Below are 13,835 nucleotides of genomic sequence, written 5' to 3'. Positions count from 1 at the left end.
GAGCCTGAACTTCTTCCTCTTGTTTTCTTAAACAATGCTTTTTTTAAAAAAGATTTTACTTATTTATTTTTAGAGAGGGAAGGGAGGGAGAAAGAGAGAGAGAGAGAGAAACATCAGTGTGCGGTTGCTGGGGGTCATGGCCTGCAACCCAGGCATGTACCCTGACTGGGAATCGAACCTGTGACACTTTGGTTCACAGCCTGCGCTCAATCCACTGAGCTACGCCAGCCAGGTGAACTTCTTCCTCTTAAAAATGGGGCCAACAGTGGCACTCACCCCATGGTTCAAAATCAAGTGACTTAATTACAGATACCTTAACACGATACACTGCATATAATTCAGTACTGTGTATGTATGTTTATTGTTTTCACGCTCAGATAATACGTGATCTGTTAGTGGATAAATCACCACTGTTCTCCCTCCTACTTCTATGGGGCATGGAATTCCCTTTTATTCACCTTATCTGCCAGGTGAACTCTCATTCATTTTTCAAGGCTATCTCAAATATCATCTCTTCTTTCAAGCCCGTGACTGTTTCAGACGGAATTTGGTCCCTCCTCCATGCTGGCACGTGTAATCTGTGTCTGTCTCTTACGGCACTGGTCGCACTGTCGTGCAGTCTTTCTGTGGAGGTGTCTCTCTGGCTGACTAGCCTGTGATTTCCTGTCCTGGGCACAGTGCCTGTCACATAGTAGATGCTCAAGAAATGTTAGATGAGTACGTGGCAGACACAGGGATGGAATCTTAAGTTCTAGAAGTTCACCTATTTTTTCATTATGTTTCCTGAAAACATAATGGAACACCATTAAAAATTAAATGAGCTAAAAACAAAAATCCAACTTCTTAAACTTCATTTGTTCAATGTATATTTGTTGAGGTTCTATTGTGATATGTTCCAAAGACCGACTGTGTGGCCTGAGGATTCAGTGAGTAAGCCAACAGAAGGGGGAATAATTAACAATTTGGGGTGACGGGCATATCTCAGGAATATCCTGGACAAACTGGGAAATGTGATCATTATTGCAGGGAATTTATACCATCGAGAGGAAAGTTGTCCAGAAATGATCTTAGGAGTTCAGTCTAGGTTGCTAGCACAACAAGCTAGAAAAAAAGGGTTTCTTCCACATTTTCCAGCAGAAGGTGCTTCACATAGCTCAGTTCCCGTAGGGTTGGAGGCTTTCTCCTGGCAGTTGGGACTGTTACATCCCATGGGCTCCATGCTCCCCAGGTTCTGCATAGCTGGCCTCCCCAGACAACTACTGGAATTGCAGGCTCCCCAAATCCAAGTTTTTCAGCATGAAGCAGCTTACTGACAGAGTTGCTCATCAGAAGTGTGAGCCCGGGCAGGCAGACAGACCCACACTGCGAAGCCAGTGTTGCCCTGGCCCTCTGTGCACTCACAGGGTGGCGGGGAGGAGCCTTGCATTCACTTTGGTGGATGTAAGTTTTCCCTTATTCCAGTAAAGCCTGCGCCTCAACTCAGACCAGGTGATAACAGTACAATGTGTCTCGGATCCTGGTACACTCAGGAGGGTCTGCAGAAGAGGTTCTCACATACAGTTTATATACATATTCATTATATATGATGTCTGTCTAGAAGTTATCCAGCCTTGTAATATCAAAAATAGAGGCATTTACTGAACAAGATCCAAGATCCAAGAAACATTGTACACAGGACAATGATGCTTCAGTCCCCTTCAAAGTAGGCACATTGGGACCTCACACAGTTGTCCCAGCTGTCATCAGTTGTGCTGTTGCATTTTCCTGAATCGCATTGACAGCCTGAAATCCCTTCTCTTTCAAAGGTGATTTTAGTTTTGGGAAGAGCCAGAGTCATGAGGCAACTGAATCTGGGCTGTAGGAGGGCTGAGTCCCCTGGGTGACTTGTTGGCTTGCCACAACACTCTGCACAAGACGTGATGCATGAGGGGTGTGTTGTCATATACAGGTTCTTTGGGGGAATGTTCAAGCTTAATGCAAAATTTTTCTTTTAAATATATTTTATTGATTATGCTATTACGGTTGTCCCAATTTTCTCCCTTTTATTCCCTTCCACCATGCACCCCCCTCCCATCCTTATTCCCCTACTTTAGTTCATGTCCATGGGTCATACATATAAATTCTTTGGCTTCTCCATTTTCCATACTAACTTAACCTCCCCCTGTTTATTTTGTACCTACCATTTATACTTGTAACCTATAACTTTCTGCCCATTCTTCTTCTCCCCACTGATAACCCTCTGTGTGATCTCCATTTCTGTGATTCTGTTTCTGTTCTAGTTGTTTGCTTAGTTTGTTTTTGTTTTAGTATTTTTAGGTTCAGTTGTTGATAGTTGTAAGTTTGTTGTCATTTTACTGCTTATATTTTTTATCTTTCTCATTTTCTTAAATAAGTGCCTCTAACATTTCATATAATAAGGACTTGGTGATGATGAACCCCTTTAGCTTGACATTATCTGGGAAGCACTTTATCTGCCCTTCCATTCTAAATGAGAGCTTTGCTGGATAGAGTAATCTTGGATGTAGGTCCTTGCCTCTCATGACTTTGAATATTTCTTTCCAGTCCCTTCTTGCCTGTAAGTTCTCTTTTGAGAAATCAACTGACAGTCTTATGGGGACTCCTTTGTAGGTAACCGTCTCCTTTTCTCTTGCTGCTTTTCAGGTTCTCTCCTTATCTTTAATCTTGGGTAATGTAATTATGATGTGCATTGGTGTGTGCTTCCTTGGGTCCAACTTCTTTGGGACTCTCTTAGCTTCCTGGTCTTCCTGATAGTGTGTTTCCTCTGCCAGATTGGGGAAGTTTTCCTTCATTATTTGTTCAAATAAATTTTCAGTTTCTTGCTCTTCCTCTCTTCCTTCTGACACCCCTATGATCGAATGTTGGAAGGTTTAGAGTTGTCCTGGAGGTTCCTAAGTCTCTCCTCATTTTTTGAATTCCTATTTCTTCATTCTGTTCTGGTTGAGTGTTTCTTTCTTCCTTCCATCCAGACTGTTGATTTGAGTCCTAGTTTCCTTCCCATCACTATTCGTTCCCTGTGCATTTTCCTTTATTTCACTTCTCATAGCCTTCACTTTTTCCTCTATTTTGTGACCATACTCAACCAGTACTGTGAGCATGCTGATTACCAGTGTTGTGAACTCCTCATCTAATAGGTTGGCTATCTCTTCATCACTTAGTTGTATTTTTTCTGGAGCTTTGATCTGTTGTTTTATTTGGGCCATTTTTTTTTCCCTTGGCACACCTGTTGTATGGTCAGTGGTGGAGCCTTAGGTGTCCACCAGGGTGGGACAATCCATGTGGCTGTGTCCTGGTGCTGTATATGGGGAAGGGTTCCAAGAGGGAACAATGACACTTGCTAAGCTCTCGGCCAGCTTTCACTCACTTCTGCCACTACCTACCAGCAAAATGGGCCCTTAAGGTGCTGATTCTCAGGTGGGTGGGTTTGTTCTAGGACCTGTGGGCCTCTCCAATGAACTTTCCTGTGAGGCTGGGAGTATCTCCCGCCACTGCAATTCCCACAGGTTTTTTCAGTCAGAGGTTTTGAGACTTTATTTCCCCATGCTGGAATTCTGGGTTGCACTACCTGTCTCACTCCCCAGTTGTCTCTCTTAGTTTATCTGCAGGAAAATATGGGACCACCCTGGACCTCCAGCCGCCGCCAGTCCTCTCTGCCCCGGCTGCCTGTCTCCACCCCCCCAATAGTCAGGATCAGTGTTTCTTCTTTAACTCCTTGGTGGTTGGACTTCCATGCAGTTTGATTTTCTTGCAGTTCTGGTTGTTTTTTTGTTTGTTTTTTAAATTTGTTGTTTTTTTTCCTTGGCTTGAGTGAAGAGACAGCATGTATCTACCTATTCCTCCATGTTGGCTGGACGTCCTTAATGCAAAATTGATGCAGATTTGTTGCTCTGATTACTTAGTATTTTTCAATGTGAGGGCCACACAGTGTACATGCTCACTCAACAGTGTCTACCAAACCCACTGACTAGTACAGTGAAGTTGTCATTGTTTACACATGCGCATTCCAGTCCATTCTGCTTGGCTGTCAGGGTCCATTGATATCAAACAAACTGTTTTCATTGTATTAAAAATGGCTAGACTTTGTCCAGACAGACCTCGCATATTATATACATATGTTTATATCCTGACACATATGCTTTTATATACTGACATACACACATAGAGAAGTCATATAAAATACTACTGTTGGTCATGGTCAAAAGTTGTAAGGCCCTGTTTAGGTAAAGAAGCCTTCTTTGCTTCACAAGTGTGTGATCTCTGTCAGCTTCAGTACTTATCAATATAGTGGTCAAGCCCTCTGGCAAAGTCATACTTTGAATAGCTTATATGCTCTACTGCATTAGTGCTAGCACTCAGGGATTCAGATAGTGAGGGTTTCTGAGGACAAGGCTCACTGGGGAGGAACTCAGGTTCCTTCGAGTAAGGCACACCCCAGAGGCACACTGGTAGCAATGAATCAACAATACCTGTTTATGGCTTCAGCCTTCCCCCAGGGTGACTTTGATAGAGCCTTATGGTGGAGTTCTGGAATTTGGCCGTTTTCTGTGTGTGTCCCTGAGTCCTAAGTTTGGATTGTGTGTGTGACTCTTCTGGTGACACTCACCTGTCTGTTCTGGGTGGCTCAGAAACTGAGTCTGAGTCCTCCATCTTCTTTGTGGCTCGGCCCTTCCTTGTCTGCATGACACCGGACACTACTCTCTTTGCATATTGGCAAAGAGCTGCTGAGTTTAGATCATAGATGGAATGTGACCTTCCATGTCACCTGTGCAGAGGACACACCAGCCTGAAAGAGCCAGAGAGAGTCAGTAGACTGTGCTCTACAACAGACTACATTGGGAAGAGAGAAGACACAGGCACTGTAAAGCAACAGGTACAGACAGGCATTAGGTTCACAGGGAGAAATTTCAAATCAGCAAGGAGGTGGTGCATCAGCAGAAAGAACAAAGACCAGGTCTGCCTGAGAGCTGACATGCTGGGATTCGCCATGGTGGGGCGTCTGTTTCTTTCTGTGACTCTGTTCATTCTGGGAATGCTGGGGAATGGTTTCATTGGGGTGGTCAATGTCAGGAGCTGGTTCAAGAGCAAGAGAATCTCTTGGTCTGACTTCATCATCACTGCACTGGCTCTCTCCAGGATTGTACTGCTGTGGATTCTCTTTCTTGATTGTATATCAATGGTGATCTTTTCCAAAGTCTTGGCTGAGTTGGGACCACTGGAAGTTACTGGTATTTTTTGGACAATCACAAACCATCTGAGCATTTGGCTGGCCACCTGCCTTGGTGTCCTCTACTGCCTGAAAATCGCCAGTTTCTCCCACCCCATGTTCCTCTGGCTCAAGTGGAGAGTGTCCAGGGTGGTCATGTGGATGCTGCTGGGTGCGCTGCTCTTCTCCTGTGGCAGTGCCATATCTCTGATTCCTCAGTTTCAGATCTACTTTCTTCTCCGTGAAACAGCTGGTGCAGGGAATGTGACTGAGCACTTTGGAAAGCAAATGGGTGAATATCAGCAGATTCATGTCCTTAACATGCTGTGGTACACCCCTCCCCTAATTCTGTCTCTGGCCTCCTACCTCCTGCTCATCCTGTCCCTGGGGAGGCACATGCAGCAGATGCGGCAAAGCAGAACCAGCCCCAGCGATGCAAGCACTGAGGCCCACAGGAGGGCCATCAGAATTATCCTCTCATTCTTCTTTCTCCTCCTGTTTTATTTTCTTGCCTTTTTAGTTACATCATCCAGTTATCTCCTACCAAGACCTGACATGGCTACAATAATTGGGGAAGTAATTACAATGCTTTATCCTGCTAGCCACTCATTCATTCTCATTCTGGGGAACAACAAGCTGAAGCAGACCTTTGTGGAGCTGGTCTGCTGTGCATGTGGTCATCTGAAGCCTGGGCCCAAAGGACCGCTTGCCCCATAGACTGGCAGAGGAGACTGGCGGGAGCCTGGCAGTCCTTCAGGTGGGCTTCAGACCACATGGCTCCTCCCCACCTTCCTGAGGCACCAGTTCTGTGACATCAGTAGGAGAGAGACAGTACTGCTTACCTGTCCCACCCAAGGATGCTTTGCATGACCTCCCATTTGTGTGGTTATTTTTGAGACTGTAGAACAGCTTTTGGAAAATGTCAGTGTAGTAAGAACACCCTCAGTATGTGGACATGGGGTGGTATTTCAATAACTGTCAGCCCAATATAATGAGCTGATAACTAGCTTTTATGTGAAGTTTATACTGCCAGTGACAAGCCCATGTGAGTGAAACAGGGTAGTGAATTGTGGGACAGAGCAGAAGCATTGCAGTCCTCCATACTGGGTTTGAACTGGCCTCAGGCAAGGTATTCTAATCACCTGTGTGATCCTCTCGTCCCTCCCTTTAAAATGTGGGCTGTGACCCCAACCTCACAGGGTTTTGGAGATCCATGAGACCATGTCTGCCAACCTTTTAGTTCAGCGTATTGTGTAACGTGCTTAATTGGTGAAGATCCTATTGTCACTAACGGTGAATTGTGCAGCAGTTCCCTAGAAGACATTAGTTCCCACAGACCCATTGTGTCATCACACAATGGAGTGACAACTAGACCTTGGATACTGGGTTCCATCCAGTCTTGAAGCAGTGAAGTCATTCCCTTCCATTCCAATTGTCATTGCATTACTTTGTTATTATGCTAAAGTAAATAATCTTTTTCTGTATTTTTTCTGAATTCAAGTTATATTTATTTATTTATTTATTTATTTATTTATTATTTTTGTTCAAGTAGGGTTGTCTCCATTTCCACCCCACCAGTCTTCCCCACCCTACCCATCCCCTAGTAGGTTGCACAATCATTTGTGATCAGCAAGCAACATTGGGAGAAATAGAGTATGATAGAGAATGTATGAGAGTCACACGTGTGGGAAAGAGAAACATTTGGATTTGTGAAAATTTTGAGTTCCCCAGCACATATTTATCATATACAAGGTCTGTGCACAAGTTATCCAGCCTTGTAATATCAAAGATAGAGACATTTACTGAGGAAGATCCATGGTTCAGGAAACATTGTACATAGTAGAATGAAGCCTCAGTTCCCTTCAAAGTAGTCACCTTGGGACCTCACCAAGGTCTCCCAATCGCTATCAGCTGCCCAGGTGTATTTTCCTGAATGTCATTGGCAGTCTGAAATCTGTTCTCTTCAAAGATGATTTTCATTTTTGGAAAAGCCAGAAGTTGCTGGGCACCAAATTTAGACTGTAGGGGGGTTGAGTCACCCGAGTGATTAATGGTTTGCCAAAAACTGTGCATGAGATGTGATGCATGAGTGGGCATATAGTCATGATGAAGCTGCCAATCACCAGTTGCCCATAGCTGCATTCTTCTGAATCATCTGAATAGTTTCCACAGAGGAATGTTCAAGCTTAACACAAAATTTAATGCCAATTTTTTGCTCTACTTACTTAGTCATTTTGAATGCAATGGCCAATCAGTACACATGCTCCCTCAGTGGTGTCTACCACTCCCACTGACGAATACACTGAAGTTGTCATTGTTCACACATGTGCATTCCAGTCCACACTCCTTGGCTGCCAGGTTACATGGATGTCACACAAACTATTCTTTTTATATTTACAGACCTTGTATGTTATATACATAAATGTAGATCATGGCATTTATGTTTTTTATATAGTGACATACACACACATACAGTCGTGCACAATATTACTGTTGGTCATGGTCAAAATGTGTCAGACCTTGTTTTAGAAAAATAAACCATTTTTGCTTGAAAAAATGGTATCTGTGTGTGGTCTCTGTCAGCTCAACTACTTATAAATATAGTGGTCCAGCCCTCTGGAAAATTCATACTTTGAATTGCTTATATGCTCTACTGCATTAGTGCTAGCACTCGGGGGTTCACACAGTGAGGATTTCTGAGGACAAGGCTCACTGGGGAGGAACTCAGGTTCCCATGAGTAAGGCACACCCCAGAGGCACACTGGTGGCAATCACTCAACTTATACCTGTTTATGGCTTCAGCCTTCCCCCAGGGTGTCTTTGATAGAGCCTTATGGTGCAGTTCTGGAATTTCCCCTCTGATTTTGTGTCCTCCCTCTGGATTGTGTGGTGATTCTTCTGGTGACACTCACCTGTCTGTCCTGGGTGGCTCAGAAACTGAGTCTGAGTCCTCCATCTTCTTTGTGGCTTGGCCCTTCCTTGTCTGCATGACACTGGACACTACTCTCTTTGCATATTGGCAAAGAGCTGCTGAGTTTAGATCATAGATGGAATGTGACCTTCCATGTCACCTGTGCAGAGGACACACCAGCCTGAAAGAGCCAGAGAGAGTCAGTAGACTGTGCTCTACAACAGACTACATTGGGAAGAGAGAAGACACAGGCACTGTAAAGCAGCAGGTACAGACAGGCATTAGGTTCACAGGGAGAAATTTCAAATCAGCAAGGTGGTAGTACATCAGCAGAAAGAGCAAAGACCAGGTCTGCCTGAGAGCTGACATGCCGGTACTCACCAAGTCAGTGTTTCTATTTATTTCTGTGACTCTGTTCATTCTGGGAATGCTGGGGAATGGTTTCATTGGGGTGGTCAATGTCAGGAGCTGGTTCATGAGCAAGAGAATCTCTTGGTCTGACTTCATCATCACTGCACTGGCTCTCTCCAGGATTGTTCTGCTGTGGATTCTCTTGGCTGATTCTGTAATAGTGGTGTTCTTTTTCAACATCTATATTTATGGTTCCTCTGGGGATATTATTCATGTTTTCTGGACATTTACAAACCATCTGAGCATTTGGCTGGCCACCTGCCTTGGTGTCCTCTACTGCCTGAAAATCGCCAGTTTCTCCCACCCCATGTTCCTCTGGCTCAAGTGGAGAGTGTCCAGGGTGGCCGTGTGGATGCTGCTGGGTGCACTGCTCTTCTCCTGTGGCAGTGCCATATCTCTGATTCCTCAGTTTCAGATCTGTTTTCTCCTCTGTGAAACTGCTGGTGCAGGGAATGTGACTGAGCACTTTGGAAAGCAAATGGGTGAATATCAGCAGATTCATGTGCTTAACATGCTGTGGTACATCCTTCCCCTAATTCTGTCTCTGGCCTCCTACATCCTGCTCATCCTGTCCCTGGGGAGGCACATGCAGCAGATGCGGCAAAGCAGAACCAGCCCCAGCGATGCAAGCACTGAGGCCCACAGGAGGGCCATCAGAATTATCCTCTCATTCTTCTTTCTCCTCCTGTTTTATTTTCTTGCCTTTTTAGTTGCTTCATCCAGTTATCTCCTACCAAGCAGTGAAATGGCTACTATAATTGGACAACTAATTACAATGCTTTATCCTGCTGGCCACTCATTCATTCTCATTCTGGGGAACAACAAGCTGAAGCAGACCTTTGTGGAGCTGCTCTGCTGTGCATGTGGTCATCTGAAGCCTGGGCCCAAAGGACCGCTTGCCCCATAGACTGGCAGAGGAGACTGGCGGGAGCCTGGGAGTCCTTTAGGTGGGCTCCAGACCACATGGCTCCTCCCCACCCTAATCAGGCACCAGTTCTGTGACATCAGTAGGAGAGAGACAGTACTGCTTACCTGTCCCACCCAAGGATGCTTTGCATGACCTCCCATTTGTGTGGTTATTTTTGAGACTGTAGAACAGCTTTTGGAAAATGTCAGTGTAGTAAGAACACCCTCAGTATGTGGACATGGGGTGGTATTTCAATAACTGTCAGCCCAATATAATGAGCTGATAACTAGCTTTTATGTGAAGTTTATACTGCCAGTGACAAGCCCATGTGAGTGAAACAGGGTAGTGAATTGTGGGACAGAGCAGAAGCATTGCAGTCCTCCAGACTGGGTTTGAACTGGCATCAGGCAAGGTATTCTAATCACCTGTGTGATCCTCTCGTCCCTCCCTTTAAAATGTGGGCTGTGACCCCAGCCTCACAGGGTTTTGGAGATCCACGAGACCATGTCTACCAACCTTTTAGTTCAGCGTATTGTGTAACGTGCTTAATTGGTGAAGATCCTATTGTCACTAACGGTGAATTGTGGAGCAGTTCCCTAGAAGACAGTTCCCACAGACCCATTGTGTTATCACACAATGGAGTGACAACTAGACCTTGGATACTGGGTTGCATCCCGTCTTGCAGCAGTGAAGTCATTCCCTTCCCTTCCAATTCTCCTTGTATTGCTTTGTCAATCTGGTAAAATAAATCATCTTTTTTCTGTTTTTTTCCCCCCGAATTCTAGTTATTTATTTATTTATTTATTATTTTTGTTCAAGTAGGGTTGTCTCCATTTCCACCCCACCAGTCTTCCCCACCCTACCCATCCCCTAGTAGGTTGCACAATCAAGTTTGTGATCAGCAAGCAACATTGGGAGAAATAGCGTATGATAGAGAATATCAGAGAGTCACACATGTGGGAAAAGGAAACATGGATTTGTGAAAATTTTGAGTTCCCCAGACCATACTTATTGTATACAAGGTCTGTCCAGAAGTTATCCAGCCTTGTAATATCAAAGACAGAGACATTTAATGCAGAAGGTACAAGATTGAAGAAACATTGTACATAGGACAATGATGCCTCCGTCCCCTTCAAAGTAGCCACCTTGGGACCTCACACAGCTTCTCAACTGCTGTCAACTGCTCAGCTGTATTTTCCTGAATCTCACTGACAGTCTGAAATCTGTTCTCTTCAAAGATGATTTTTTTGGAAGAGCCAGACATCACAGGGCACCAAATCTGGGCTGTAGGGGGATTGACTCACCTGAGTGATTTGATGGTTCATCAAAAAAACTCTGCACAAGATGTGACGCAGGAGTGAGCACATAGTCATGATGAAGCTGCCAATCACCAGTTGCCCATAGCTGCATTCTTCTGAATCATCTGAATAGTTTCCACAGAGGAATGTTCAAGCTTAATGCAAAATTTAATGTCAATTTTTTGCTCTACCTGCTTAGTGATTTTGAATGCAATGGCCACGCAGTACACATGCTCCCTCAGTGGTGTCTACCACCCCCACTGACTAGTACAGTGAAGTTGTCATTGTCCACACATGCCCATTCCAGTCCATTCTCCTTGGCTGCCAGGTTACATAGATGTCACACAAACTATTCTTTTTATATTTACAGTGGCTGGACTTTGTCCAGACAGACCTCATATGTTATATACATATATGCAGATCATGGCATTTATGTTATTTTTTATATAGTGACATACACACATGAAAGTCATACAAAATATTACTGTTGGTCATGGTGAAAAATTGTAAGGCCCTGTTTCAGGTAAGGAGCCTTCTTTGCTTCACAAGTGTGTGTGATCTGTGTGTGATCTCTGTCAGCTCAACTACATATAAATATAGTGGTCAAGCCCTCTGGCAAATTCATACTTCGAATAGCTTATATGCTCTACTGCATTGGTGCTAGCACTCAGGGGTTCAGATAGCCAGGGTTTCTGAGGACAAGGCTCACTGGGGAGGAACTCCAGGTTCCTTCGAGTAAGGCACACCCCAGAGGCACACTGGTGGCAATCACTCAACTTATACCTGTTTATGGACTTTAGCCTCCCCCCAGGATGACTTTAATAGAGCCTTATGGTGGAGTTCTGGAATTTCCCCTCTGATTTTGTGTCCTCCCTCTGGATTGTGTGTGTGACTCTTTTGGTGACACTCACCTGTCTGTTCTGGGTGGCTCAGAAACTGAGTCTGAGTCCTCCATCTTCTCTGTGGCTCGGCCCTTCCTTGTCTGCATGACACTGGACACTACTCTCTTTGCATATTGGCAAAGAGCTGCTGAGTTTAGATCATAGATGGAATGTGACCTTCCATGTCACCTGTGCAGAGGACAGACCAGCCTGAAAGAGCCAGAGAGAGTCAGTAGACTGTGCTCTACAACAGACTACATTGGGAAGAGAGAAGACACAGGCACTGTAAAGCAGCAGGTACAGACAGGCATTAGGTTCACAGGGAGAAATTTCAAATCAGCAAGGAGGTGGTGCATCAGCAGAAAGAACAAAGACCAGGTCTGCCTGAGAGCTGACATGCCGGTACTCACCAAGTCAGTGTTTCTATTTGTTTCTGTGACTCTGTTCATTCTGGGAATGCTGGGGAATGGTTTCATTGGGGTGGTCAATGTCAGGAGCTGGTTCATGAGCAAGAGAATCTCTTGGTCTGACTTCATCATCACTGCACTGGCTCTCTCCAGGATTGTTCTGCTGTGGATTCTCTTGGCTGATTCTATAATACTGGTGTTCTTTTTCAACATCTATATTTATGGTTCCTCTGGGGATATTATTCATGTTTTCTGGACATTCACAAACCATCTGAGCATTTGGCTGGCCACCTGCCTTGGTGTCCTCTACTGTCTGAAAATCGCCAGTTTCTCCCAACCCATGTTCCTCTGGCTCAAGTGGAGAGTGTCCCGGGTGGTCGTGTGGATGCTGCTGGGTGCACTGCTCTTCTCCTGTGGCAGTGCCATATCTCTGATTCCTCAGTTTCAGATCTATTTTCTTCTCCGTGAAAGTGTTGGCACAGGGAATGTGACTGAGCACCTTAGAAAGCAAATGGGTGAATATCAGCAGATTTATGTCCTTAACATGCTGTGGTACACCCCTCCCCTAATTCTGTCTCTGGCCTCCTACCTCCTGCTCATCCTGTCCCTGGGGAGGCACATGCAGCAGATGCGGCAAAGCAGAACCAGCCCCAGCGATGCAAGCACTGAGGCCCACAGGAGGGCCATCAGAATTATCCTCTCGTTCCTCTTTCTCTTCTTGTTTTATTTTCTTGCCTTTTCAATTACTTCATCCAGTTATCTCCTACCAAGCAGGGAGATGACTAAGTTCATTGGACAACTAATTACAATGCTTTATCCTGCTGGCCACTCATTCATTCTCATTCTGGGGAACAACAAGCTGAAGCAGACCTTTGTGGAGCTGGTCTGCTGTGCGTGTGGTCATCTGAAGCCTGGATCCAAAGGACCGCTTGCCCCATAGACTGGCTGAGGGGACAGGCGGAGTCTGGCCTTCTTCTGTCTGGCTGAAGAATACAAGGCTCTTCCTGACCCTTCCGAGGCACCAGTTCTGTGACATCAGTAGGATAGAGACAGTACTGCTGACCCGACCCACCCAAGGACTCCCTGCATGGCCTCCTTTCTGTGGTTGTTTTGGAGAAGGTAGAACAGCCTTTGGAAAATATCAGTATAGTAAGAACACCGTCAGTATGTGGACATGGAGTTATATTTCCACAACTGTCAGCCCAGCATAATGAGCTGATTACTAGTGTTTATGTCAAGTTTACACTGACTGTGACAAGCTGGTGAGAATGAAACAGGGTAGTGAATTATGGGACAGAGCAGATGCATTACAGTCCCCCGGCCTGGGTTTGAACTTGGCCTCATCTGAACTTTTATCACCTGTCTGATCCTCTCGTCCCTCCCTTTAAAATGTGGGCTGTGACCCCAACCTCACAGGGTTTTGGAGATCCACGAGTGAGTTAACATGAAAAGTCCTTGAAGTCCCACATGGAGTAAAAACACTCAATGAATATTGCTCTTGTCATTGCTGTTATTTAGTTCAATATTTTAGGTCAGTGTGTTGTGTAACGTGCTCAATGAGCGAAGCTCCTGTTGTCGCTAACGGTGAATTGTGCAGCAGTTTCCTTGAAGACACTAGTTCCCACAGACCCACTGTGTCATCACACACTGGAGTGACAACTAGACCTTGGATACTGGGTTCCATCCAGTCTTGCGGCAGTGAAGTGATTCCCTTCCACTCCAGTTGTCTTTGCATTGCTTTGTCATTATGCTAAAGTAAATTTTCAAGTAATTTTTTATTTTTTAGATTAGACCAAAGT

General features: G+C 45.0%; 3 protein-coding genes across 3 annotated transcripts; all 3 read left to right on the top strand.

Annotated features, from left to right (window-relative positions):
* Positions 1–5,002: 5,002 nt before the first annotated feature.
* Positions 5,003–5,938, top strand: LOC123829704 (taste receptor type 2 member 3-like). The gene has a single exon (XM_045855578.1). The coding sequence runs from the start codon at positions 5,003–5,005 to the stop codon at positions 5,936–5,938; it is 936 nt and encodes a 311-aa protein (XP_045711534.1).
* A 2,561-nt stretch (positions 5,939–8,499) lies between these two features.
* Positions 8,500–9,450, top strand: LOC123829801 (taste receptor type 2 member 3-like). Its single transcript, XM_045855727.1, has one exon. The coding sequence runs from the start codon at positions 8,500–8,502 to the stop codon at positions 9,448–9,450; it is 951 nt and encodes a 316-aa protein (XP_045711683.1).
* A 2,575-nt stretch (positions 9,451–12,025) lies between these two features.
* On the top strand, positions 12,026–12,976 carry LOC123829804 (taste receptor type 2 member 3-like). The gene has a single exon (XM_045855729.1). The coding sequence runs from the start codon at positions 12,026–12,028 to the stop codon at positions 12,974–12,976; it is 951 nt and encodes a 316-aa protein (XP_045711685.1).
* Positions 12,977–13,835: the final 859 nt, after the last annotated feature.

This window comes from Phyllostomus hastatus, unplaced genomic scaffold, assembly GCF_019186645.2.
Source record: "Phyllostomus hastatus isolate PE091 unplaced genomic scaffold, TTU_PhHast_1.1 phas_scaffold_114, whole genome shotgun sequence".
Lineage (NCBI taxonomy): Eukaryota > Metazoa > Chordata > Mammalia > Chiroptera > Phyllostomidae > Phyllostomus > Phyllostomus hastatus.
The sequence above is the reverse complement of the archived record's forward strand: the minus strand, read 5'-3'. Positions and strand labels throughout refer to the sequence as shown.